Source organism: Thyridium curvatum, assembly GCF_004353045.1.
Source record: "Thyridium curvatum strain D216 chromosome Unknown NODE_9_length_649264_cov_80.371750, whole genome shotgun sequence".
Classification (NCBI taxonomy): Eukaryota; Fungi; Ascomycota; class Sordariomycetes; order Thyridiales; family Thyridiaceae; genus Thyridium; species Thyridium curvatum.
In genome coordinates, this window is record NW_022156764.1 from 455,677 (window position 1) to 480,581 (window position 24,905).

A 24,905-nucleotide genomic window follows, 5' to 3' on the forward strand; every position below is an offset into this window, starting at 1 on the left:
GGGGTTTTGCTTTGTTGTTTGACGCTGTTTGTATTCAACATTTGATGGGGGGGGGGAGGGGGTAGATGTATAGACAGTCTCGTCGCTCAACACTAGATGAGGCGGATAGTGATCCGGAGTCGACCTTGAATGGAAGCCTGTTCGAAGCTCAGGACACCATTTTCTCGCTGCTCGTGTTCCTTGTATCATCATCGAGTTGGCTTTTTCGAACCTATGACCTGATATGGAACATGCACGTGCAATCCAGAAGCAAACGGACAAAATGCAATTGTTAATGCTACAAATCGTACAGTATATCGTGAGAACGAGAGTGAGACAGCAAGGCTAGAAGCGCTGAAGCAAGAAAAACAGGAGCAAGGAAACAAAACGAGAAGACAAAAGCCAGTACACTGAAAATACAAGTCCAGTTCAACTTCTCAGCAAATTTGAGGCGATAGTCGAGAGAACAGCCACACCTCTCGACGGAGAAAAGCAGCGAGCACCAGCAGTCCCTCTTCAAGGGCACTTGGGGATGCCCTCCTTCTTGGCGGCCTTCTTGCAGTCGTCGGTCTTGCAGTCCTCGGCAAGGCAGACGCTAAAGGTCTGGACGGCGGCCATGTCCTTGTTGTCGCCCTGCTTGGTGACGGCCGTCTCGATGGTGAAGTCGCCCTCGTCGACGCGGTCGCAGCCGCCGCGGTACTCGGTCTTCTTGTGGCCCGTGATCTTGACCATCTTGGCCTCGACCTGCAGGCCGCAGACGAGGCCGCCGGCGGGGCACTCGCTCTGCGAGTTGACCGACTTGGAGTCCGAGGTGGCCCAGGTGTAGGTGAAGGAGGCCTCGAGGCCGAGGTCGGTGATCTTGCCCAGGTCGAGCGCGCTGCTGATGCCGCCGGTGACGGACTTGCTGAACTCACTACAAGGGAGGAGTTGTTGTTAGCTTTTTCCTTTGTGTATGTGTGTCCTGCTGCCGTGTTTGTCATGTGGGCTACGAGTGAGTGTATGCTTACACGGAGTGGGAGGCTTCCTCGCCGAGCTGGCAGTTCGACTCCTTGAGGGAGCTGCACTGGTGGCCGCTGACGCGGACGGGCTTGGTGTAGTACGGCTTGCCCTGCTTGACGTTGCTGTAGATGTCTTGGGTGTAGCACTGGGGGATGGTCATCTGTCGCTTTGCGACCATGACCTCGTCCTCGACGGGCACGGCTGGTGCGGCGATGGCCAGGCCGGCGACGAGGCTGGTGATGAGGGACTTGGTGGTGAAAGACATATTGTAGGATTGAAATGGGAGAATGAGGACTGTGTTTGGTGAAGATGAGAGTTGAACTGGAGGACTGGCGACCGTTTATGAGGGCTGTTGCTGGTTGTGGTGGTTGTGATCTTGTTGTGATTGCTGCTGTTGTTGTTCGAAACTTCATCTCCATCTGGGCTGGAATTCGACTTTCTTATATATCCGGAAACCTACCAAGAAGTTCTTTTTTTAGCCCTTGAGACTTCAAGACTCTCATGATGTTCTTCAAGGTTGTAGCTTGATGTCGGCCCTGGAGACAAACCATTGCGTCAATGGTCTGGATGATCAGCATCAAAAGCAACTTTGAGCTTATCTTGATGGTGGAGATGATCAACAGGACGTATGAGATTCCAAAAATAAGCATGATCAAGGCCCGCCTTTGTTGAGACGGAAGAAAGACGGACCTTGCAGCTCAAGAGGAGAGAGTTCCGCAAAACAGCTGGTGCCATAGCCGCGGCTGGCTCGCAGTTGGGCGGACATGGTCGCACAGGTATGCACAGAAGCAGTGCGAGAGTTGCATTCTGATTCGGACTCAGGCGCATGTTGTGGATACAACAAGCCATGGGGGGGTTGGACAGTAGGCGAAGGGCAGATGCGCGCTGATCCGGGCCGTCGCCTGTTTGGCTGGCTGGGGGCTCATTGTCCCGTTCATCTCTACCGCGACAAGATCGCAACCACAAGATTGTATCGAGGCCCACTCATTACGCTCATCTAGACGGGACGCAATCGCTGCCTAGGGGCACAGGCAGGACGGCAGTGCTGCGATCGGCGCGCTTAACATGACGAATGTTCTCCGGCCGGGGTCGCACTCGGCCGAAGATGGGACGCTCCGCTGGTGGGGGCCACGGGTGGCTGATGGCGTGAAGGTTGAAAAACAGACGTTGTGATGTCAGTCTAGTGGTCACAGCCTCACGCTCATCCGCGCGTGGAGGCAGCGTGCGGCAGTGAGAGCGAATAATGTCCACTTGCCCCCGCATATCTCACGGTCTTGGCAACGGGAGGCTCGATGATTTGTTCGACGTGGGGGGACTCAATTTACGTGAATCCAGGCGCTGCCGTCATCTCACCCTGATCTGCTTGAGCATTGCCCAAAACGGTCGAAAGTGGTTCAGCATCCGGGGAACCAGGGCGACAGCGCCGACAAGGGTCGTTCTTGTTTGTAAGCTTAATCATCCTCAAAGGCTCCAAGGTTGCGTTGGGCACCCGATTGCTGGTAGGCTCAGCATCCCTGCATTCTTGGCACTTCGGGGGCTGAATCCTTCCTCCAAGCTCAGCTGGAGAGATCGGATCGATCTGTGAACGTTTGCGAAACAGAATGCTCTCCAATTTCATCAGCCAAGACTTCGTTATTAAAGGACTGAATGGACAAGACTTGCTTTTGCCATTTTGGGATCTAAACATGGCAGAGCTCAAGTAAGATTACGGTTGCTTCACGGGGCACACACGCTCGAAACGGAATGAAAGTCATCACGTTATGATTGCCTGATGCTCACAGAGGCCTGATTGTCTATTTTTGCTGCTCGATCGACCGATCTCATAGATGTTAAACATGCGTTGTTGTAGTGGTTTTGTATGCTGGGAAGGGTAGATGAGCGGCACAATCGAGAATGATGTTAACACTACTGATCCAAGCCAACGAGGAATCCTGTTGGAGGGTATGAGGACGTAAGTGACTCACTGGCCACAGGGTAGGAGCCTACCGAACCACGCTCGAACTGTCAAAAAGCTCGGAGATGGGAGACATTAGTCTTCAAGGCCTTGCAATCGAGTGGTCAGTCCATGATGCCAAGTGTACCTCGTCTTTCACCTGAAGCGGATTGGCCCAATAGTTGAATTTTCATTGCATAGTTGTACACACCAGTCCAGATTGATGTGGTCTCATGTTCAGTCCAGGTCCGGACGAGGTATCTAATTCTAAGAGTGAGGTATCTGTAGCCCGCGTCTGTCTATCCCGTCTATGTCTATGTCTATCTGTATCACCCAGGTCTATCCATCTGCACAATATCACAACCTCGCTTTGTGATGCGCCACAGGGCACCCACCCGTCCGCGACGCGTCATCCTGAACAGGCGCAGCAGACTCGCTCTTCTTGGGCGCGCTCCGGTACCCGCCCTTCTCGTTGTCGGTATTCGTGACCCTGCCCTCCGCATCCCTCCTGATGCCCAGCTCCATGAGCTTGGCGAACGCCCTGCTAAAGTCCTCAAAGAACAGCGCCTTGTCCTCGGCGTACATGCGCACGTACTTGGCGAACTCCGGGTCCGTCGTCAGCGCGATGTCGGTGGGCAGCATCATGAGCTCCTCCTCGGTGACGGGGTCCACGGACGCGAACTGCAGCGCCCCGGACTCGGGCACCGTCTTCTCGGTCCACTCCTCCGACAGCAGCAGGCGGAAGTACTGGTTCGAGAAGCGCGTCGGGTTGTTGACCCACTTCCCCTCGAACCCGGAGTTGCCGGCGTGGCAGCGGCCGAGGTTGTGCGCGCCGCTGAGGGCGACGATCTCGCGGTCGCCGAAGCCCATGCGGTAGAAGACGGCGCGGATGTGCGCCGCGCCCTGGGCGGCGTCGGGAAGGCGCCCGCGCGGCGGCAGCTTGCTGTCGTCGACGTAGTCGGTCCGGCCGGGCCGCCAGCTGACCTCGGGCCCGCCCATGGCGCGGATGGCCGTCACGCCCGCGAGCGTCCAGAGGTCCGAGTACGTGATCCACGGGTGCTGGCGCTTGACGGGCTCCAGGAAGAGGCGGGCGTTCTGCAGGCCTGCGTTGGCCGGGTCGCCGCCCTCGGCTTCGTAGCGCATGCCGGCGCCGTTGGAGCCTCCCGTGTCCGTCTCCACGTCGTACGTGCCCGCCGAGTGCCTGGGAGAGGTGTCAGTACGGTGACCAAAGTAAAAAAGTTATCGGTGCGTGGTCCAGAGCATGAGTGATGACATACCAGGCTAGACGCACAAGCACGGGGCCGGCGCTGCCATCGTCGTAGTCCGGCTGCTTAAGAAGGTCTATCACGGACTTCCTGACTGCCTCAAAGTCCCCGGGCTTCGATCCTTGGCCTCCGGCCTGCGACTGGTTAACGCCGCTCATCTCCGATCTCGGCCGTAGTAAGGAGTGCGTGTTATTAATCGTAGTGCAGAGAAGAGAACTGGTTCCTGAGACTTCGCGCGATAGCAAAACAAATGGAAAAGGATGGATGAGCTGCTCGACAGGATATTCAGTCCGAGCAGCAGACGAGATGACCCCAGATAATTCGGCTACTGGAGAAAATCAGAAGCAAATTTCGGGGCCTGTGGCGTGCTATCTGCTTGTCATCCTGACAGGGAGTGGATCCGATGCTAATGATAGATAACGAGAGAGGCCACAAAATTCTCGGCCCAGCGCCTTGCGAGAACCTCGGCTCCCTCGACGACCCACAATCGCGGGTTTTGTTGTATCTGTGTGTGTTTGAATCATGTGGACCAAGGTCGAGCGCGTGTGTACGTGTTGGGCGCCGGTCCCGAGGCATGAGGACCCCGTATCTTCGGTCGGTCGGCCGGTCGTGTTCGGCGGCCATGGTGAATTGCTTTTCGCTGTTCATGTGTTGGATCTGCTAGGCCAGAGTCGTATTGAACTCTGACCAATCAGCGCCAAGGGCCGCTCCCAATTTAGACATCGTGGTGGTTTTTGCCGGTTAATTTCTTCTTCAGTGTCCGGACCTTCCGCACGGCTCTCTTGAGCACAAAAGGCCTCGCATTCCTGGCTCGCCCGCACCTTGATAGCCATGTATTCCTTTCGTTCGTCCTCGTCTTCACCGATGGGGACAATCACACCAATGTACCGGCACAGGATGGCATTGAGAATCATGCGGCACATGCGCCCGTTGCCGTCTTGAAAGGGATGGAATTCCACAAAGCCTAGCGAGCACTCGGACGCCAGGGAAACCGGATCGATGGACTGGTTCTTCTCTGCCGAGTCGATATCCTCCTTGAGGCTCCGGCAGAGGTCTTTCATATGTACAGGCACGAATCTTGGTGTGGAAAAGTTGCAGCCTCCTGCACCGACGATGACTGCCCGGTAAATTCCACCATATTGCTCCGAGGTTGTGATTGTGTTGTTTCGGTGTATGGTCGGGATGCCCATGGTGAGAATGCAATGCGTTTCCTTGATGAGGTCTTCAGAGAGATCGTCCTTCATGGCGACAAATTCGTTTAGGATGTGCTGGTAGCCTTGTGTGAGGGACTGAGTTGTCCGCATCTCCCCTTGTCTTCCCATGCTACTTTGGTAGTGACTGCCTGATCTCTCGGCGAATGATGTCCTGCTGTGCCGGTGCCTGGGGCCAAGCGATGATGTCTTTCAGCCACCCTGCAATCCCTCGCAGCATGTCCTGCGGGCTGTCATCGTCTGGCGCATGTCCGTGATATTCATCATCAGCAGTAATGATTAAACGGGTCGTCGAGGGCCATCCTTCTACAATTATGCCATGAAAGGGCGCCATGGTTGTTTTGTTTGGGGAGTAGGAATGGGATGCTGCTGCAAACTTGTGTATGGGGTGAAGGGTAAGTGGTCACAAGAGACAGCAAATGATAAATAACTAAAGCAGCCTCTGTGTGGATTACTGCACTGCCTGGAAGCGTAACTGGAGGTGTTGCGGACCAAATTTTCAGAGTCTTAGTGACGCAGAGAGTGAATTTCACTGACTTCTGCACCTTTCCTTTGGTTTTGGCTTTTGGGACGCTCGTGCCGAACCATTCTTATCGGTGCCTTGGGACAGTCACTCGTCACTAGCCACCAAAGTGAGAAGTTCTTCAAGGGGAAATCGTCCTCTTTGTCACGTCACTGAGTCATCTGAGGTCCAGGCAACAAAACAATTTCTTCCCTTTGACCTGCCACCTCTCCACCCCACGCGACCTTTTCAACGCGCTTTGGCTGGTCGTCGCCCTCACTTCCTTCTTCTCTCACTCACATTCCTTCCCATCAACAAAAGCACTTAGGTGTCCAGGAGGCCACACCAGATCGGACATCTTGGTCCTTGTCTTGGGACACGGATATCCACCCATCACTCTCTGCCTGTCTGCCGTTCATCGTCAAATATGGTGACCTGCATCGTTTGCGGACTCGGCTTTGAGCCTCGCCATCCATGGATGCAACGACGGCGTCTTTGTAAGTAACGCTTTCCCCCACAATAAGTGAGCAAAGGTCGAAGAAGCTAATGGATCCTAGTGTACGCAACGCGTGATGACTCTCCTCGTATCTCAGCTACCCACCGCTTGGACCGGAACCACAAAGTTCGATCTTCAACGGCTGGAAAGTTTCTCCGCTGTGAGATATTCCCAGGCGCTCTGGACGACAAGCACTTCCGCGACCACCCTTTGGAGGTTGACGAAGAGCGTGCGTTTTGCTACCCATTGCACGAGTCCTGCTAGAAGCAACTCAACACCCTAAGCGAAATGTCTGAGTCACGCATCGCAGCCTTTTACAGAGCCTGCTTATCGTTCCCATATGGGCAAATTACAGGATACAGACCCCGCCGGTTCCTTGACTTTGGCCACGCCTACGGTGGTGAGATTGTCCCCAGGCCGCCAAGCATCACTTCTCATTGCAAAGTGACGGGTGAGGCGCATGCAGCTTTCCCAGAAAATTATTCGAACGTGGAAGAGCCGACAATATTTGATATCCTCAAAATTGCGTCATCAACAACCGATCGTCAAGAGACTTTGGCGCTACCCGGAGTCGGGAGGGATGTGTTCGCAACTCTACCACCTGAGCTCCTTCTCATGATCTTGGGCTTCCTCGACTGGGATGATGTGGTCGCATTCAGGCAGGCATCGCGCGTCGCTATCTTTGCTCCCCTGGGCGATGAGTTCTTCAGAGCCCGCTTCTACGACGGCGGAGAGTTTGAGTATGTTCACGAAGCACGCCAGCACTTCTCGGACGAGCCTCTCAGAACGAAATGGAGAAGGGTGTTTCTATTCTGCCACAAGACTAGGAATAGGAAAACCCAGAAGTTTCAACAGAAGAAGCGCATCTTTGAGGTCCTGCAGAACACCAACAAACTCATCGACAAGGCCATGTCTGGAGATTGTCAAGGCACTCCCCTGTGGTCACATATCAAGCCTTCTGAACCAACAATCGAGATCGTCAATAAATTTTTCCAGCAACAGACAGTTACACGGGTGTTGGAACAGTCCTCTTTTCGCGATCATTTCTGCTGTGGCTCCCGCGATATCTTCGGCCGGAAGGTCATTATACCCGGCGATGGCGTTCGAGTTCATGTGTGGACGGTCGAGTTGAACGGCTGCATCTATGTTTCGGGCCTCGGATTGGAGAGCCAAAGCGGCGTTGAAAACCTTGGGTACTGTTCTGGCGAACCCGATTTCGCACTGGCATTCCCAACCGATGACGTGCCTAGTGATGGTCCAGGCTGTTTGCCTATCGTGGGTCTCGGCATCCGTCTCGCTTTAGATGACAAAGGGATCCGGGGTCTAGCCCTGCAGACACGTCACTGTGTATCCGAGTGGGTGGGCACCCATGCCGATTTCGCCAAGAAGGCTCTCCTACTGGGAGCTGAGGAGTTTGAGGGCGACAGGGGCATGACTCTGCAGGCTACATTTGATGTAAGCATCAATCTTTTCATTTATCGGTTGAAAGGTCGAAGACTCGCTGATAACTAACATGTTGCTAGGCTTTCAAGATAGTCAGTATGGCAGTGTCCAAGCACCCTGGTCGACCTTATTCATCCGGCCACCGGCTCGATTACGAATGGCTGCCCGACATCCCGCCTCCCCATCTCCGTATTGGAGCCACCGGGCTCTGTAGTATGATCCCACGCGCCTCTCGATGGATGCTCTTCCCTGGTGCTGAGAAGCCTGCATCCCAGCGACTGTCCCGGATCCGTATCTGGATTGCTAGGACGCGGCCAGGGGAGCACCATGGGAGATCGATCCTCGCGATAGAATTCTCCAGCAGATGTGATCAACTCGCCTTTTTTGGACGCAGGACGGCTGATCAGTGGTGGTCTGTAGACTATGATGTGTTTGACATGGACCCGGACGCCAACGAGGTGATCACCAAGATGTCACTCAGAGGCGTTCGCGCAGCCACATCCTTCACGGTATGAGGGCCATTTCTCATATTCTCTCGGCTCTGGAAACTAACTTCAATGATCAACAGATGCACACAAGCCTGCATCGGGAGTGCACATTCCCTCACAGCTGGAGCACTGAGAAGTATACCGTAGAGACCCCAGAGAGTTGCGATGTGGTGGGATTCTGGGCCAGTCAGGTACGTGTCTGCAATCCTTGGGCTTTACTTCAAGTCTCTCCCTGACACTGATCTTACTCTCGCAGGACGGAATGGGCTACATCTTCAATTTCGGTTTCATTTGTGAGCTGCACGCCTCGAGGCACTATCATGTCGACTCAGACACTTGGAGTGACATCCGAAACCTTATCTGAAGATGGAAATGGATGTCGCTGCCGAGATCCAGCAAAGGAGAATATTTCTCCATACCTAGCCACATGTTCTGAGGGAGCCAGCAGGGTAATGCTGCTGTTATCGGGTATTGAGGGGAGGAACTTGTCCTGGAGCGATCGGGCTTCTGACCGAGGTATTTTGTTCGGGTCTACAAAGTACCTACACAGAGAATTGTTTGGCAAGTGAATTGCGCAAGATGTTGGTAGCTGTGTGGCCGGTTGGCCGCCTTGCCCATGCGCGCCGGCACAAAGTCGATTGTGGTTATTCTCCTTTCCCCTTGTCTTTGTCTTCTCTCTAATACAACAATTATTGCAGTCCTGTCTCTTCCATCCATCCGGTACATTAGCAGAGAAGGAATTCATGGAGATGTAGCTCGCAGTCTGACCCGAAAAAATAATAATAATCATTTGTCACATTCATGATTCACCAAAAACGCTAGCAATGTCTGTTCACTTCAAACTTATGGGCTGACTTCTGGGCACCCCCCTTTTGCCTTTTGCCGAATGCTGGATGACCCTACTTTGTTGGCATGCGACAATATAAGAAAAGGAAGTTCCAACAGCTGGACAGACTTTCAGTCGCCATGGTCCTTACTCTGACCTCTTGTGTGATTTCATCTAGAACAGAGTGAATTCTTCGAATGGAAAGCCCACCAATTCCCACGCCTTGCCGTACATAAGCCCATGTGTGTAGCATTCACCCACCAACTGGTACCGTGGCTGATCAGCCCGTAGGATCAGCGCCCTCATGCTACCATCAGGCATCATCAGGTACCCCGGTTTCGCAATCTCAATATCCGCCGCCTCATCCCACATCATGGCCAAACCCTCCTTTTCCGGACGCAAGACGTACGGCACGCTGGCGCCAGCGGGCAAGCCGACGATGTCTCCAGGCACCGTCTCCCGCGGTCCCAGGCCGACAAGTCCTCGTTCAGTGATATAGAAGGCCCTGTCCTTGCAGTTGACATATGCTCGTGTCTGGTATTCTATCGTTCCATGCGTGAGGACGGCGGCCTGCTCTTCGTCTGCCGCTGGGTGCCCAGACTCGACGGAATGTTGGCTCTTGAGGGCGGTGAACATCCTTGCCCTAAAATTGGCGTATTCTTGAAAGAAAGGCGTAGCAGAGTATCTGAGCTCCGACTGAGTTTCACTGTGGGGGAGGTCCTTCTCGGCATTCCAGATAAGGTCGTCCCGGTCGATGATCAGAGTCCTCATGAGGGCTTCCCACGCTGTCTCCCCTGCGGCATAAGGAGTCGGGGAGCCAAACGGCCCAAAAATAGACGAGAACATTTTCTCCAATGCTTCGAGCCAGCGTGCATCAAAGCTAGGCCTCAATATCTCGTACCTCTCTATTTCCAATTTGAAACTGTTCATTGGCGGCAACACGCACCGCACTCTGTCGAGAACGAGTCCTCGGACCACGAGCTCCTGGAGATCCGATAGCAGCTCTGCAGTGGCTGCCAAGCGATGTCCGGCTCGGAAGTTGCTCAGAAGATCGGTGGTCTCAAGCTTCACGCGCCAATCTGGGACCCACGAGGGAATTCTCAATGATTCACCACTGCGGATGTGCCTTGACAAGCCCGCATACGACAGCATGTCAAGGTAGTCCCTCGGGTCTCCGTGCTCGAAGCAGAAGCGAGCAAACTTTTCAAACACAACGGCTGTGGGAAGTCGGTAATCAATTCGTAGGGGCTCGGTCCGCCCGTGATTGAAGATGCCGATCAGGGAGAACACTTTATCCTTGTCCTCCTTGCAGTCAAATATGCTCGCGTCGGCCACACATTGGAATATCCCGACTGTGCCATCAGACTCTGATGCGGCACTCAAGCCCTTGCGGATGTCGTTTAGAATAGTTACGTTCACGCTCGATTGGCTGTCTGCCGGAAACCACTCCGAGTAGCTTAGTAAGTAGCGGTTCAAGAAGCTTCCGTCGGAGACAAGTCGAATCAACGCCTTCGTGGCTGCGTGCAGGTGCTCCCACGGCATGCTGACCGGGCCTAGGTGCACTGTCGGCCTCTGGGCAAAGGCAAGCTCCTGTATCACCCATCGTCGAGTGAACCATGGCCGTTCCCACACAAGCTGGGCCTTGGTGAGGCTGGGATCCCTGATCACCTGCTCCCACAAACCCTGGCTTTCTTGTTCCTCATCCCGCGGCTCCAGGATCTCGGTCCCACGCTCGAAGAACTTGCGCCCAGTCCGCTGCAAGAAACGCATGACGTCGTGCATCTCGGCATTCCCTTCGCCCAACCAGATGAACACTTCGGTCGCGCTGCTGTAGATGCTTGCCATCAGCGGTATCTGTACCGCTTTTTCCCCCTCATCCCCCTGATTTATGCACACTGCATCGACCCATAGAAGCCGCGCTTTCTCTTCGTCGCGGAACTGCTCCAGCGCTTGGTAGAGGTTCTCGGTGATGGCGATGGCCGCATTCTCGACGAAGAGTTGGCGGGGGAAGACATCGCTGCCCCAAGTGTATGACACCGCGACATAGGGAGGCGGGTCGGAAAGGGACGCGGGAACGAGCTCGCACCGCAGTGACCGGTCCTCAGCATGATTTGCGGAGGGTAGGAGGTGAAGTAGCCTGATCAACTCCCCGCCTTCCAGCTCCAACTTCACATACTCGTGAGCTGGTATCATTCAGGCGATCAGTGTCGATCGTGTCTGTCGGCAGAGGCCGCTGAGTTGTTTCTATTCTGTTTTCGAGACGTTCACGTAACCTACGTGTTTTGTCGAAGAGCTGAAAATGCCTTGGGCTGCCTCTGCGATATGTGATCGGGGCTGAGCGATGCTCCGCCGCGGGGCGCCGCTAAACTTCTTTCACTCAGCTCAGAAGCGACAATTGAGCCCAAGAGTGCGACATTCCCGGTGGCCTTTGCTCTGTGAACAACTGCTTGAATCCATCTATTTACGCGTTTTGGGACACAACTATTCAAGGTTCAAGGGTAATAACAAGATCGCAGCATAGAATGACATCTTCGTTGATTACAATTATCAATCTATTAAGAACTAAGCAAAACTACGGACAAATAGAAAGTAGAGAAAGACTGGAACAGTCTGCCGAACTGATGAGATAAATCCTTCCTGATAGGCAGGATGTAAGCGGGGATCTTCAGTATTCAAGTTGAGCATGACAAGTCCAGGGGCGGTAACCTTAGATTTGGATTAGGAAACTTGAAAATGAGTTCTTTGTCATTACAAGCCTGCAGGAAAAGCAGAGAAAGCATCGCCTTGGTCCTCGAGCCGCTTGCATGCGCTCTCATCCGGATACCAGACCTCGATTATGTTGTTTCGATAGTATCCTGTCGCGAATCGTGTTGGGCTGTGTGACCAAGCCAAGGATTGGATTGCAACTTGTTGGTCCGGAATACCGAGAGTTATCACGCACTCGGCTACTTCTGGATCCCAGATCTTGATTAGATTTCTTCCGAATCCTGATGCTAGTTGCGTCCCGTCAGGCGACCAAGCCAACGCATTCGCCTTCGTTTCGCTATCGTCTAGCAATGTCCACTTGCGCGTCGCCGCATTCCAGATCTTGATTGTGCCAAGGGAAGACCTGGATGCAAATCGTACCTCGTCGCGGGAGCAAACAAAGAAGGCAATTGCCGTGGTATTGAAGTGCCGGCAAGTGCTGGACTGCCCACGGATTCCAAACCTGGATCTTGTAGCAAGGGTGTATCCCAGCCAAGCGCATTCCATCGCTCGACCAGGACATCAGATGGAAGAATACGGCGACTTTGTGATCTATCTTGGTTGTTGATAGACACTGTCCCGATTCCGGATCCCATATCTTGATCGTCTTGTCCTGAGATGACGATGCGAGTCGGGCGCCCTTTGGTGACCAAGCGGTCGAGAATATGGGCTGTCGATGGCTTTCAAGCGTCTGCAAGCGCCGGCCTGTCAGGTCCCAGATCTTGATTTTGTTGCCGTCTCCCACCGACGCGAGCCGTGTCCCGTCGTGCGACCAGCTCAGCGACTTTACCAAGGAGCTGTGCGCTTTGAAAGATGCCTTGCACTCAGCCATTGCTGGGTCCCATATCCGGATGATCCCATCGGTAGACCCGGATGCGAGCAGCGATTCATGTGTGTGTGGCGGGCCGGTCGAGCTACTTGCATCAGTGTCGATGAGATTCACTGAGGAAAGTTTTCTCGTAGCCACTCCTAGCTCCGGATTGTACGCCATCGACCGCTCCTTGATCATCTTCTCGAGTTGTGCGTAGCGCTCCTGGTAGAGTTTGTCCGTGCTGACACGCAGGCTCTCCTGCATTTCCTGTATCTGTGCCAGCTCGGCCCTGGACTCGGCACGCATCTCGCTAATTGTCTCGAGTATCTCGTGCTCCTTCCTGCGGAGAGCTTCCTGCTGCTCGTTCTCAAGGTCCCGCAGCTCCTGAGTACAACGCGCAAGCTCTTTTTGGAGCGTTGTCTCCACCACGGAACCAGCTGCAGTTCCGTCCAGATTCTTCTGTTGGTCGACCATCTCCTCCTGGATCCCGAGGGTCACCCTGGTGTCGGTCTTGACAAAGTGGCCGATGAGGTTCATGGCAGACCGGCGTGTGTTGTCATGCCGGTATACCTTGCTTCCTTTGGAGGCCATGTAGCCCCAGAACTCTTTGGTTTCAATAAGCTGTTTCTCCCGCGCAGCCCCTTCGATCTGGTCCACCAAGTCCCACATGGTAGTTGCTAGAATTACGTTCTTGAGAGCGCCGTCGCCACACAGCTTGTTGAACATCATGATATTCCTCCGGGCAGAACCTGGCATGCGCGGCTGGTTGATACGATGCAGGTATACGATTCCAGACAGGCGAGTTCCTCTGGCGTATGTCGCGCTTAGCCAAGCCGCCAGGCCTCGAAGCACTTCGGTGTCGCTGCGGTAACTATCATCGAATCCGGGAGTGTCAACGAGGAAGATCTTCCTCTGGGGAGGGCCACCGTAGAGGAAGGGGTATGTGTCGACCGATTGGGTACCTTGAGTCCAGGAACATGTCATTAGTGGCTTGCTCATTCTAACAACGTGGACCACGTACAAGAATTCAGATCATGCCCAATGGGCGGCTTCTTGTCCGAGCACAACGAAATGAAGGAGCTCTTGCCAGCACCCGTCATTCCCATCACCGCAATGATCACATCATCCGCACTGGGGCTCGATATTAGCGTTTCCGATTAACGCAAAGGTTTTGAGCAACTTACCTTGGCTCGACACCGTCGAAGAAAAGGTCATAAGACATAGTCAGGCTGTACGCTCGGTTGGGGATATAGGCCCACTAGCAGCAACTCGTTTCAGCCATTTGCTCGATCTTGAGACGGGAGAAGGACATGAATACCTGTTCACAACATACACAGATTCTTCCGGTTCCCTGAGGCTATGAATTGACAAAGTAAGATCGGCAAACCTCTTCCTGGGTCTTGGCGGTCAAGTACGGGATGGAAGAGCTGTTGATTGAGGCTGTGACGAAGCCAGCTGAGCTGCTAACCCTGTCGGGTTCTCAGGAGGGGTTGGCTCCAGGCGTCCTCACTCTGCATCATACCAGCGGTGAGGCTGAAGCTGCATGCACGCGATGTGTCCAATGGCAGTGCGCCACGGGTAATATTGGGAGCGCCAGGGCATACAGGCATGTCTCATAGCAATCTCGTGTGTGTCACACAGGATGCGGGGTTCTTCCTGAGATGCATGCGGTTCAGCCTTGTTCTGTAATTTGGAAGGCCCCTTTCTCTTCTCTTTTCCCATTTTTATACACTAAAGAGACCCGATCCCAGGTCACCGCCATTGCAGAAACTACATCGATGCGACAGTTGCCCGTGGCCCATCAGAGCTCGTCGCCATGTCATCCGAGGCAACCAATGTCTTTCGAGAAGAGGTCAATAACTTCATGCGGTTTCTGCAGTTCAAGGGGTCTGAGAAAGTCAGGTAAGACCCCGCATCTCGGGCACTTGCCACAAGATGTCTGACAGAACACCACAGGCCAAACCCTGTTTTCATAGCAGTCATGGGTGGGCATACAGTACCAGGCTATCTTAGAGTATGCCGTAGCATGCTGATCGAGCTCTTCAGGACTTACGGGATCTGGCAAGAGCTCCTTTATCAGTGCGGTGACCGGGCGAGATGACGTGAAGATCAGTCACGAACTTTCGTCCTGTACATTCTCCCATCCTTTCACTATTTGTGAGAAGGCTAATTATAGGACAGGCACCAGTTCTGTGAGCATTTTTCATCATGTGAAAGAAGAATACAACGTTTATTTCATCGACACGCCGGGTTTCGATGTGAGTTATCAGATTTAGATCAAGCACAACAAGTGCATTTCTAATGTACCGTAGGATACGAATCGATCTGACTTGGAAATACTGAAAACTATTTCCAACTTTTTTTCTGTAGCGTACGCAAACAGGAACTATCTCAACGGGTTGATCTACTTGCATCAAATATCAGATCCACGACTGGGGAGGACAAGACGATTCAATATTGAAATGCTCAAAGCTCTCAGCGGCGAAGATGCCTTTCGCAACATAGCTATCGTGACGAGCATGTGGACACCTGACGAGTCGAGCACGGAATGGGTCCAGCAAGTTGCACGAGAAGAACAACTCAAAGAGGAGCATCTGGCGGAGATCCTCGACGGGAAAGGTCTCCTTAAGCGGCTCAAGAGCAGAGACAGCTCCACGATCGACGTGGCATCTGCAAAACGCATCTTCAAAGAAGCATTCGAGTACTGGAAGAACGACGAGATTGCCCTCTCCATCCAACATGAACTTGTCAACGAGTTACTGCCCCTCAATCAGACCGTTGCTGGGAAGATGCTATCCCGCCATCTAGACGAGACATATCAGTATCATGAGGTCAAAAGATCCGGGTTAAGTGCGACACTTGAGGAAACCCAAGTTGGGAACGAAGGATCAAGCCCTGAGCAAGAACAAGACACAGATACTATCTTGAAACAAATCCGCGCCGACCAAAGTGCCATGCAGATTTCACTCTTCGAAATTCATTCTGATGAGAAGGAGCATTTCATGGCAGATATTGAGGCCAGGGAATCACGTTGGCGCCAGGAGCTTGCATCAAGGGAACGTGAACAGGCTCTCCGCGAACAAGTTCTCTCAGAGATGCGTGCCGAAGCGCTCAACCGAGACGTCACCATCGCCGAGCTCCGCCGACAGCAACTAGAAGCCGTTTCCCAGCGCCGAGAAGAATCCAACGCACAAAGGCAACAGCTAACAATATTCGCCCGAGAACAGGACAGAAGAATCCAATGGGAGACACGATACCACGCTCAGTTAATGCAGCAGGGCCAGTGGCGCGAGGACGCCTACAAGGCGGAGCTGGAACGGACAAGAAAGGAGCTGGAGCAGCTAAGAGCCGACATTGAGAAGAGGCTGGAGACGGTGAACAAGGCAAAACGGGCGTGGGTTGGGCCCCTGCTTCAGGGACTGGCAAGCGGTGGATTGGCATTAACGGGGTCGATAATCTCGGCGGGTGCGTTCGACTCTTACCCTTTTGCAGGCTCCTCGCATGCTCGATTCGCTAACAGTCCTGCAGGAATGTTGTGTGTCGTGCAATAAACGGAGTCTGGGAAATCCTCTGGCTTCACTGGTAAGAGCAGTGATCCACGTGCTGTGGCTCGATCCCATTACGTGACCGGTCAAAGCCGACAGTCTCCGGTCCATCCAAAAGGGGAGGATCTCAGTGAATAGATGTTCATTGGCCGTGAAACAGGACATTCACGCCTGATTGACTTGGAACCGAGTCGTTGGCGTCCCAGAAGGACCAGGCGCTAAACAGACCCAGATTCAAAACACTTTGGGGATTGCACAGTCTAAGTCCAAACCTTAAAACCAAAGCCCCATCTTATTAGCAGCGTCAGATCCGGATCCGACTCGGGAGGTGGTATTTGACCCCAGATGTGCGAAACGCCTGGTACCTGGAGAAATCAATCACGGCACGAGCGCCGCAGCGGCGAGGGCGACGGAGTGGTTATATGGCGAGAAGGTCGCGAGAGCATGGCGATGACGCTCGCCGAGGCAAATGCGAGTCGGTGCGGCATCCTCCGGACCCCGTGCCGAGGCCGGTGGGCGATTTGTGGGCCGCCGGGTTAGAGTCAGGAGATCAGATCATGCAAACCCGAACGACCAGAACATTCTCACTCCCTACAGCGCCTGTCCCTGAAACAGCAGGTCCAACTACCCACTATTTCAGCCCAGAAAATGGGCACCCATCCAATTGTTTCAATTGTTTCCAGCTGTGCCTCCGCCACTCTCCGACGGGCCGAACACGCCAACTTGCTGATATGCTTCTTCTCTCCTGACATGTGCCACGGGCTTGGTCGGCCGCTGGGAACGCCGTCGCGAGTAATGGATATCGCGAAGTAATGGGACATATAAAGGAAGCTATGGTGATCACAGAGTGCACGATGTATTATGCTGCATATCCTCATGACTACTTGATACCCCTGGATACAATCCTACATTACCATCAACACACCATTACAACCCACACACCCCACACGATCTGAAGCTTACGCACTTTACACATACTACCACATTACATCATGTACTACAGCCACGGAAATTACGAGGCATTCGCGCACCCCCTCAAACCGGAGGGCGCCGAGAACAAAAAGGCCTACATCATCGGCTCCGGCCTGGCCGGCCTGTCCACTGCCGCCTTCCTGGTCCGAGATGCCCAGGTTCCCGGCAAGAACATCACGCTGGTCGAGGAGCTCCGCATCCCAGGTGGAGCCCTTGACGGCATGGACGAGCCCGCAAAGGGCTTCGTCATCCGCGGCGGCCGAGAGATGGAAGAGCACTTTGAGTGTCTCTGGGACCTCTTCCGGTCCGTGCCGTCAATCGAGGAGCCCAATGCCAGCGTGCTAGACGAATTTTACTGGCTCAACAAGCGTGACCCCAACTCCTCGCTCCAGCGCGCCACCATCAAGCAGGGCCAGGATGCCGAGACCAAGCACCTCTTCACCCTCAGCGAAAAGGCGCAGAAGGAGATCATGCACCTGTTCCTCGCCTCGCGGAACGAGGTCGAGAACAAGCGCATCAACGAGGTCTTCACCCAGGACTTCTTCGACAGCAACTTCTGGCTGTACTGGCAGACCATGTTTGCCTTCCAGAAGTGGCACTCGGCGCTGGAGATGAAGCTGTACCTCCACCGCTTCGTCAACCACATTGGCGGCATGCCCGACTTCTCCACTCTCAAGTTCACTAAGTACAACCAGTACGAGTCGCTCGTCCTGCCGCTGGAGAAGTACCTGCGCGACCACGGCGTCAACTTCCAGTACAACACCGAGGTCACAGACATCGACTTTGAGATCACGGAGAAGAGCAAGCGCGCCACGCGCATCCACTGGGTGCGGGACGGCACGGAGGGCGGCGTCGACCTGGGACCAGATGACCTCGTCTTTACCATCATCGGCTCGCTGACCGAGAACTCTGACCTCGGCGACCAGCACACGCCTGCCAAGATCAAGGAGGGCCACGCCCCGGCCTGGGAGCTCTGGCGCCGCGTCGCAGCCAAGGACCCGTCCTTCGGCCGGCCGGACGTCTTCGGCGCGCACATCCCGGAGACAAAGTGGCAGTCGGCGACCGTCACGACGCTCGACAAGCGCGTCCCGGAGTACATCCAGCGCATCTGCAAGCGCGACCCCTTCAGCGGGCGCGTCGTCACAGGCGGCATCGTCACAGCCCGCGACTCGGCCTGGCTCATGAGCTGGACCGTCAACCGGCAGCCGCACTTCAAGAAGCAGCGCAAGGACCAGATCGTCGTCTGGGTCTACGGCCTGCTCGTCGACGTCCCCGGCGACTACGTCAAGAAGCCGATGCAGGACTGCACGGGCGAGGAGATCACGCAGGAGTGGCTGTACCACCTCGGCGTCCCCGTCGAGCAGATCCCCGAGCTCGCCGCGTCGGCCGCGCGCTGCGTGCCCGTCATGATGCCCTACGTGACGGCCTTCTTCATGCCGCGGCAGGCCGGCGACCGGCCCGACGTCGTGCCCGAGGGCGCCGAGAACTTTGCCTTCCTGGGCCAGTTCGCCGAGACGGCGACGCGCGACACCATCTTCACGACCGAGTACTCGGTGCGCACGGGCATGGAGGCCGTGTACAAGCTGCTCAAGGTGGACCGCGCCGTGCCCGAGGTGTTTGGCTCGACGTGGGACATACGCACGCTGCTCGAGGCCATGAGCCAGCTGCGTGACGGCAAGGAGCTGGACAAGTGGTGGCTTCCCGAGCGGCTGCGGCAGTTCTTCATCCACAGGTTGGACGGCACGGAGGCTGGCGAGATCTTGCATGATCACCGCTTGATCTAGATTGGCAGTTGTACTACAGTTCGCATGTTTGTAAAGTTTAGGATGGATGGACCGGCTGATAGAAGCTTCATGTATATTGTTAAAGAAAGATTAGATCTCAACTTGGCTATCTGTAACAATAACAAGCATCGACAACTATCTCTTTGGTATTGTTGCAAAGGACGGTGATATCCAGCGCCATGTATTGGCAACATGTCAGCTTGAATTAGCAAGTGAGAAAGGGACAGGCATCACGATAGAAAACTGGCCTCACTTCTCAGCTCAGTAATCAGGCTCTGTAATCACGCCTGAATGCAAAGATGCAAGTCCATTCTTGATAAGCCTACTGGAAGAGATGAGGCGATTGGGCGCCGACGTAATCGCGCGCGCGGGTGATGACACGGCAGTGCACGCTAACCCCCTAACCCCCGGACCCTTTGTAAGGTCCGCTCCGCGAACCAGTGATAGAATGGGATTGGCCAGGTCGGTCTCAAGGTGCGACCAAAGGATTGACGGTCGCCAGAGTATATATATAGAGTCTTGGGGGCTTCCTGTAATGTTTTCGTCAAGCCTTGAGTCAAAGACAGCATCATTAGAATAAATTCACGCCTCAACACTGCATCTTACGGTCCAGCAGAATCGGCATACCACAACATGCCTTCCGGATCTCCTGTTGCCCTTGTCTTGGGGGCTGGCTCGAATATTGGCGGCCACGTTGGCAGGGCTTTCGCTTCCAAGGGTTATCGTATCGCCCTCGCCGCACGAAGCCTGAGAGAGGAGGACAGCACGCCTGAGCAATTGCATATACGGGCTGACTTTGCCGATCCTGCCTGCATTCCCGACATCTTCGTCAAGGTCAAGTCGAAGCTGGGCCTTCCTAGTGTCGTCGTGTACAATGGTGTGAAATTTTTCAAAAGAGTTGATTATGGTGCAACGTAGACTGATCATTCGTCACAGCGGCCGCTGCTACATTCTACAATGAGCATAACCCACTCGGTCTGCCATTCACGGATTTCAAAAATACTTTGAATGTCAACTTGACCAGCGCATTCGCTGCCGCCCAGCAGGCAGTGTTGGCTTTTGACCAGCTCCCAGAGTCTGCATCGCGGACATTCATCTATACCGGCAACTACTTGGTCGTTCACCCCCTTCCCAACCTGATGGATCTCGGAATTGGCAAAAGTGCTACCGCCCACATGATCCAGTGTGCAGCCGAAGGCTACAAGGGAAAGGGATACAAGTAGGTTCCTGTATCTTCACTTTCAGACTCGTATAGGGCGACACTAATCCCACCGATGAAGGTTCTACTACGCTGATGAGCGCACCGCCGAGGGTGCTCCCGCCATGATGGACATCAATGGGCCCGCACATGGCAAGTTTTACACTGAACTTGCAGAAGACAAAGCCCAGGGGCCGTGGTACCAGACATTTGCCAAGGGTGTGGGCTACAAGAAGTTTTGAATCTTGGATATAGCAATGTTCTAAATCTATCGCTCAGTGGACTAATGGGAAGTATGCAATGATAGATATCCAGGCCAGGCAGTTCAGCTCGAATCTCGTGACTCTGGTGTATCATGAATCAACTATTGACAGTATGCACGAGGGCAACACCTTTCGCCTCATTGGAGAGTAAGGTATACCGAAGGGAACCTCGTGCGCCGCCATCATCTCAGCAACTGTTCCTCTTTTTCGTGGGCCTTTAGACCCGCACGCTCGAAACCCGGGGTCTGTGATGGCCATCGACGTTGCTGTTGGCCAAGATCGTGCATCCATTCATTGTGTTTGGAGGAACTTGCAATAAATAGAGAATAAGCTTTCAGCAATTAGATTCCTTACATGCGCCTCCTTTTCTATAAAACGAGACTGCTGGGTGAAGATTTAGATTGTGGCGGTTATAACCTCATCCAGTTATGGTCAGAGGCTTCAGGCGTCATGAGTGACGGTCTGCTTCTGGACTCAGTATCTGGGCAGCATTGTCCCTCGAGCCTTGCTTTCGAGCCCATCAGGTCTATCCCACGGCCCAAGTATCGCTGCTACAACCTGTTGACTAATCTGTCCATTGTTACAAATACTAGCTTGGAGCTTGTTAAGTTACAAGCATCAGATCCGATAGCACTACTTAGCCGCGCGGGGACTGAAAACGCAATAGGGCTGATTTGTCATCCAGATGTTTTGGGATCTTATTACCTCATCATCACATAACTCGGTCTGCTTCCACGAGATATCCATCTTCTAGGCATCATTTGTTCGTCTGATTATCCTCGTTGACAATAGCATTACTGGCGTTGGAACATATGCATACCCTGCTGATGGAGCAACCACATCCCACCAAGGCGCGGCAGGCTCCTACAGGCGTAGGTTGCAGAACTCTGAGATTGTTGGATTGCGCATGATAACACTTCTATCAGGCTTGCGATGCATGTCGAAAAAGGAAAATCAGATGCCAGCCAACAGCTGACGGCTGTACGTACTGTGCAAAGACCGGCAAGTCATGTCACTTCACTCCAATATCAACAACGCGGAAACCTCGAAGGCCGACGGGGTTAGTGAAACTCCTATTTCAACACCCCTAGGACGCGCTAATCATGCGGGCAGGTTCAAACATTTTAATGAACTTGAAGACAGGCTGCACAGAATGGAACATCTTCTAGCCAAGACCTTTGCAGAGCATCGTTCGAGTGAGCCCAATCACCGAGCTGAGATAGCTCCGACAAGTACCTCAGAGAACTTAGTACCGCAAGGCTTCAGTCGTGCCCCTGTGTCAAGTCCGAGCCCCCGGATAGGTTCAGAGGTTCTGAAGCAACCGACATACAACTCCGGTATAACTCGCATAGCTCACTCGCATTCACCACAACTCCTAAGTGGAGACAGGGTGCAGGTCGGCATTGACATGCCAAAAGACAACGACTCCATTATTCCAATGTCAATCACACATCCCCATGATCAAGCCCTATCACGGGGACCTCGCTCCTCCTTCCCTACGCTTCATCCGCTTCCCTCGAAGTCGGTGGCCCTTGAACTGATCATGGACATGTTCAGCAACTTCAACAAATACTTTCATGTGTTTGACGAACGTGAGTTCCTACAGCAATTCGAAGAGTGGTACCTTGACTCGAACCCCGGCCAGCCGGACTGGTGGGCGTCTATCAATGCCGTACTAGCCCTAGGTCATCGTTTCCGAGCAATGCGCACACTCACGACAGCGTATGATAACAAGCAGTCGTGCGGCTACATCCACAACGCCATTGCAGTCATATCCGAGCTCAGCCTAATGCAACAGAGCCTCCTCGCAATACAGGCACTTTTGTGCATCGTCCTCATTATCCAGGCAACCCCAAACCCACATCCGGCCTCGATACTAATCGCGACGACAATGCGGCTGGCTCAGTCTATGGGATTACATCGGAAATGCCAGGATCCGACTTTGACAGAGACGAAAATTGAGCAACGGCGCCGTGTATTCTGGGCCGTGTACTTCCTGGACAGAGACATAAGCTTGCGCATTGGCCAGGCGTATTCCCAGGATGATGATGACATGGACGTCGAGTTGCCATCAGGAGTTGTCCCCAGCCTCGGCCCCGGAGAGCCTGGCTTCTGTCCCGTTGACTTTTTCAATACCCGAATAGGATTGGCTGTTCTACAGGGGCAGATCTACAAGTTGTTGTACTCGGTCCGCGCCTCACAACAGTCCCGCTCACAGACGGAGGCAGTCGCCCTACAGCTCAACACTGCATTGTTATACTGGAAAAGTAGCGTCCCGATTGACTTTGAGGACACTCTTGGAGGTGTGATATCGGTTCCTCTCTCGCCTGAAGCCCTACACATGCTCATCCTGCGCTTCACATATCTTCACTGCCTGGCCTTGGTGGACAGGCATCTTCCGCCACCAGAGCATTTCATGGCGGAGCACTCGCCGCATTTGATTGTGCCCTCCGAGAGTACCTGTGTGGTGCAGTCGCGCAAGGCCTTCCGGCTTCTTCAGATCGCACCCCAGGGCGACTATGCCTGCGTTTGGTGAGCAACTATCTTGCTTCATGCTTTCTCCAGAGCTGTGGATTTGACTAACCTAGTCCCACCAGGCTTCTCCTCCAACCGTGGTATGCCATCAGCACAGTTCTACTCCGTAATGTGCTCCGGTATCCCGCATCACCACAGGCTTTATCCGATATTCTGCTAGTGAATCCATTCCTTCAGTTGCTCAAAAACTTGGCAGGCGATGAGCGCCAGTGCTCGCGTTCAGAGGAGGCGAAGAGGATGTATCGAGAGGGCCAGGACCTAAGTGACCAAGCGACAGCACTTGCCGAGCGTGCCCTGCAGATGGGTTTCAGCGTCTGTTGAACGTCAAAGTCTTTGTCATCAGATGAAACAATATACGGAGTTAAGTGTACTTTACCCACAATCAGTCAAGCATTTCCATATGACATGTCAATTCAGCAAGCTTTGGTTCCATAAGGGGGCTAAACAGCCACTCGCGCCGCACGGAACCCAAAAGCCTTGAGCCTCACTGGCCTATGGATATTATTGGCTGCTAATTGAGCTTCTAGATCAACCCGGCTTTGGCAACCAGGTTCAGTCATTAGTATACTGCCAGTCAAGATCTCTGCAGGATGGGGCTTTTACCAGAGGGGACAAGTTCGGGCGCGGTCACGAAGCCAAGGATCCACACAATGTGGATGAAAGACATGCCCGCAAGGCAACTTCCGTAGATCGACCCCTTCCACAAGATCCTCGGTGCAGATGGAGCAGGTTGATGGGCCATCCGGGTTTGGCCTTTCCAGTGTTCTGTTCTTCAAGAAGGGCAGCGTGAGCTTGAATCGATTCAGCAGAGGCGGTGATATTGGAGGCGATGGTGCCGGCAAGGCGGTAGATGGATTTGCCGATCGACTTTGGTGGTGTTCATTGGTCGGTCCAGGTTCGAGCGTTTGTCGTGAGTGATATTTCACGATAGGAATACTCTGAACTGCCTCTTCTCCCAGCCCTCGAGAAGGCATAAGGATCGCCATCCGCGACTGCACCGCTTCCCTAACAGGTAGCGTCCGCGACGAACGGTGAGCGACATAGCCTGTGACCAAGGTGATGACGAGGAGTGATACCAGAAGGATCACGGGTAACGTGTTCTTGGTCTGGGACGAGTCGGAGTCGAATGTTTCCGCCATCTTCAGATGACAAGGACCAGGGCGACAGAGTGCTGGGAAGCCCGCTCTAACAGGACATTGTGGGAGAGCGCAAAAAGGCATGAGATGCGCCGTCTAGCCAGGTCACGTACAACATAGAGGAACCGTGCTGCCACCGACTGACTTGCACCGCTCCTTTTCTACTGGAAATAAATGGGATGGAATCGCAGAGAGCATTGAGTCTACTAGGGCGCTGCTTCACCAAAACAAGCATTGCTTTCGCTTGGAGGCCAGTCAAAGGGCTCGGCGCCTTCGGTGGACAGAGTGTCTGGAAATTCGTGCCTAGCAAGAGGGAAGCACAACATTCGCTACCGCTGATCATCGCTGCCTCCTTGTCCCGTCTCGCGCCGGGGCCACCTAACAAGTCGGTGTCTTGTGACTGTGCGGGATTTGTGGCATTCACTGAGACGCCGCCCATGTTTCACTCACGGGACAGAGACACGAGTGGTCAAGGGTCAATAATTCTCTCGCGTCAGGCATTTCATCAATCCCTTTCCTGATGGGGAGGGAGGCCTCCTCGAAGCATGTTAGCGGTAAATTGCCAGATTCGGGGTAATTTGAAGACCTCGCATGCGGTGTGCATGAGGCATTTATTTCTCACTGTTCGACCTCCGTATTTGCTGTGCCGGAATGTGGGCACCGTAGCAAGATCAAACGGGAACAAAAAAAACAAGACTCCAACTTCCTCTTTCACTCAAACAGGGGCGACGATCTGCCTGCGAGGCTCTAATCGAGTCGGGATAGGAGCCGAGG

General features: G+C 53.9%; 9 protein-coding genes across 9 annotated transcripts; 5 read left to right on the forward strand and 4 right to left on the reverse strand.

Annotated features, from left to right (window-relative positions):
* Positions 1–495: 495 nt before the first annotated feature.
* Positions 496–1,243, reverse strand: E0L32_002345 (uncharacterized protein; the record flags this gene model as incomplete). The annotated part of the gene is made up of 2 exons (XM_031136524.1): positions 496–892; positions 987–1,243. The coding sequence occupies 2 exons, from the start codon at positions 1,241–1,243 to the stop codon at positions 496–498; spliced, it is 654 nt and encodes a 217-aa protein (XP_030988560.1).
* Positions 1,244–3,268: 2,025 nt separating this feature from the next.
* E0L32_002346 (uncharacterized protein) lies at positions 3,269–5,420 on the reverse strand (the record flags this gene model as incomplete). Its single annotated transcript, XM_031136525.1, has 3 exons — positions 3,269–4,112; positions 4,189–4,504; positions 4,898–5,420. 3 exons carry the CDS (start codon positions 5,418–5,420, stop codon positions 3,269–3,271), a joined length of 1,683 nt encoding a protein of 560 aa, XP_030988561.1.
* An 896-nt stretch (positions 5,421–6,316) lies between these two features.
* E0L32_002347 (uncharacterized protein) lies at positions 6,317–8,680 on the forward strand (the record flags this gene model as incomplete). The annotated part of the gene is made up of 6 exons (XM_031136526.1): positions 6,317–6,386; positions 6,447–6,614; positions 6,696–7,840; positions 7,909–8,337; positions 8,397–8,507; positions 8,573–8,680. The coding sequence occupies 6 exons, from the start codon at positions 6,317–6,319 to the stop codon at positions 8,678–8,680; spliced, it is 2,031 nt and encodes a 676-aa protein (XP_030988562.1).
* A 636-nt stretch (positions 8,681–9,316) lies between these two features.
* On the reverse strand, positions 9,317–11,335 carry E0L32_002348 (uncharacterized protein; the record flags this gene model as incomplete). Its single annotated transcript, XM_031136527.1, has 1 exon — positions 9,317–11,335. One exon carries the CDS (start codon positions 11,333–11,335, stop codon positions 9,317–9,319), a length of 2,019 nt encoding a protein of 672 aa, XP_030988563.1.
* Positions 11,336–11,890: 555 nt separating this feature from the next.
* Positions 11,891–13,920, reverse strand: E0L32_002349 (uncharacterized protein; the record flags this gene model as incomplete). Its single annotated transcript, XM_031136528.1, has 4 exons — positions 11,891–12,350; positions 12,511–13,660; positions 13,720–13,829; positions 13,883–13,920. 4 exons carry the CDS (start codon positions 13,918–13,920, stop codon positions 11,891–11,893), a joined length of 1,758 nt encoding a protein of 585 aa, XP_030988564.1.
* Positions 13,921–14,514: 594 nt separating this feature from the next.
* On the forward strand, positions 14,515–16,249 carry E0L32_002350 (uncharacterized protein; the record flags this gene model as incomplete). Its single annotated transcript, XM_031136529.1, has 3 exons — positions 14,515–14,600; positions 14,655–14,712; positions 15,011–16,249. 3 exons carry the CDS (start codon positions 14,515–14,517, stop codon positions 16,247–16,249), a joined length of 1,383 nt encoding a protein of 460 aa, XP_030988565.1.
* A 986-nt stretch (positions 16,250–17,235) lies between these two features.
* Positions 17,236–18,999, forward strand: E0L32_002351 (uncharacterized protein; the record flags this gene model as incomplete). Its single annotated transcript, XM_031136531.1, has 1 exon — positions 17,236–18,999. One exon carries the CDS (start codon positions 17,236–17,238, stop codon positions 18,997–18,999), a length of 1,764 nt encoding a protein of 587 aa, XP_030988566.1.
* A 633-nt stretch (positions 19,000–19,632) lies between these two features.
* On the forward strand, positions 19,633–20,439 carry E0L32_002352 (uncharacterized protein; the record flags this gene model as incomplete). The annotated part of the gene is made up of 3 exons (XM_031136532.1): positions 19,633–19,876; positions 19,936–20,218; positions 20,280–20,439. The coding sequence occupies 3 exons, from the start codon at positions 19,633–19,635 to the stop codon at positions 20,437–20,439; spliced, it is 687 nt and encodes a 228-aa protein (XP_030988567.1).
* A 1,174-nt stretch (positions 20,440–21,613) lies between these two features.
* On the forward strand, positions 21,614–23,316 carry E0L32_002353 (uncharacterized protein; the record flags this gene model as incomplete). Its single annotated transcript, XM_031136533.1, has 2 exons — positions 21,614–22,992; positions 23,058–23,316. The coding sequence occupies 2 exons, from the start codon at positions 21,614–21,616 to the stop codon at positions 23,314–23,316; spliced, it is 1,638 nt and encodes a 545-aa protein (XP_030988568.1).
* Between the last annotated feature and the right edge of the window lie 1,589 nt (positions 23,317–24,905).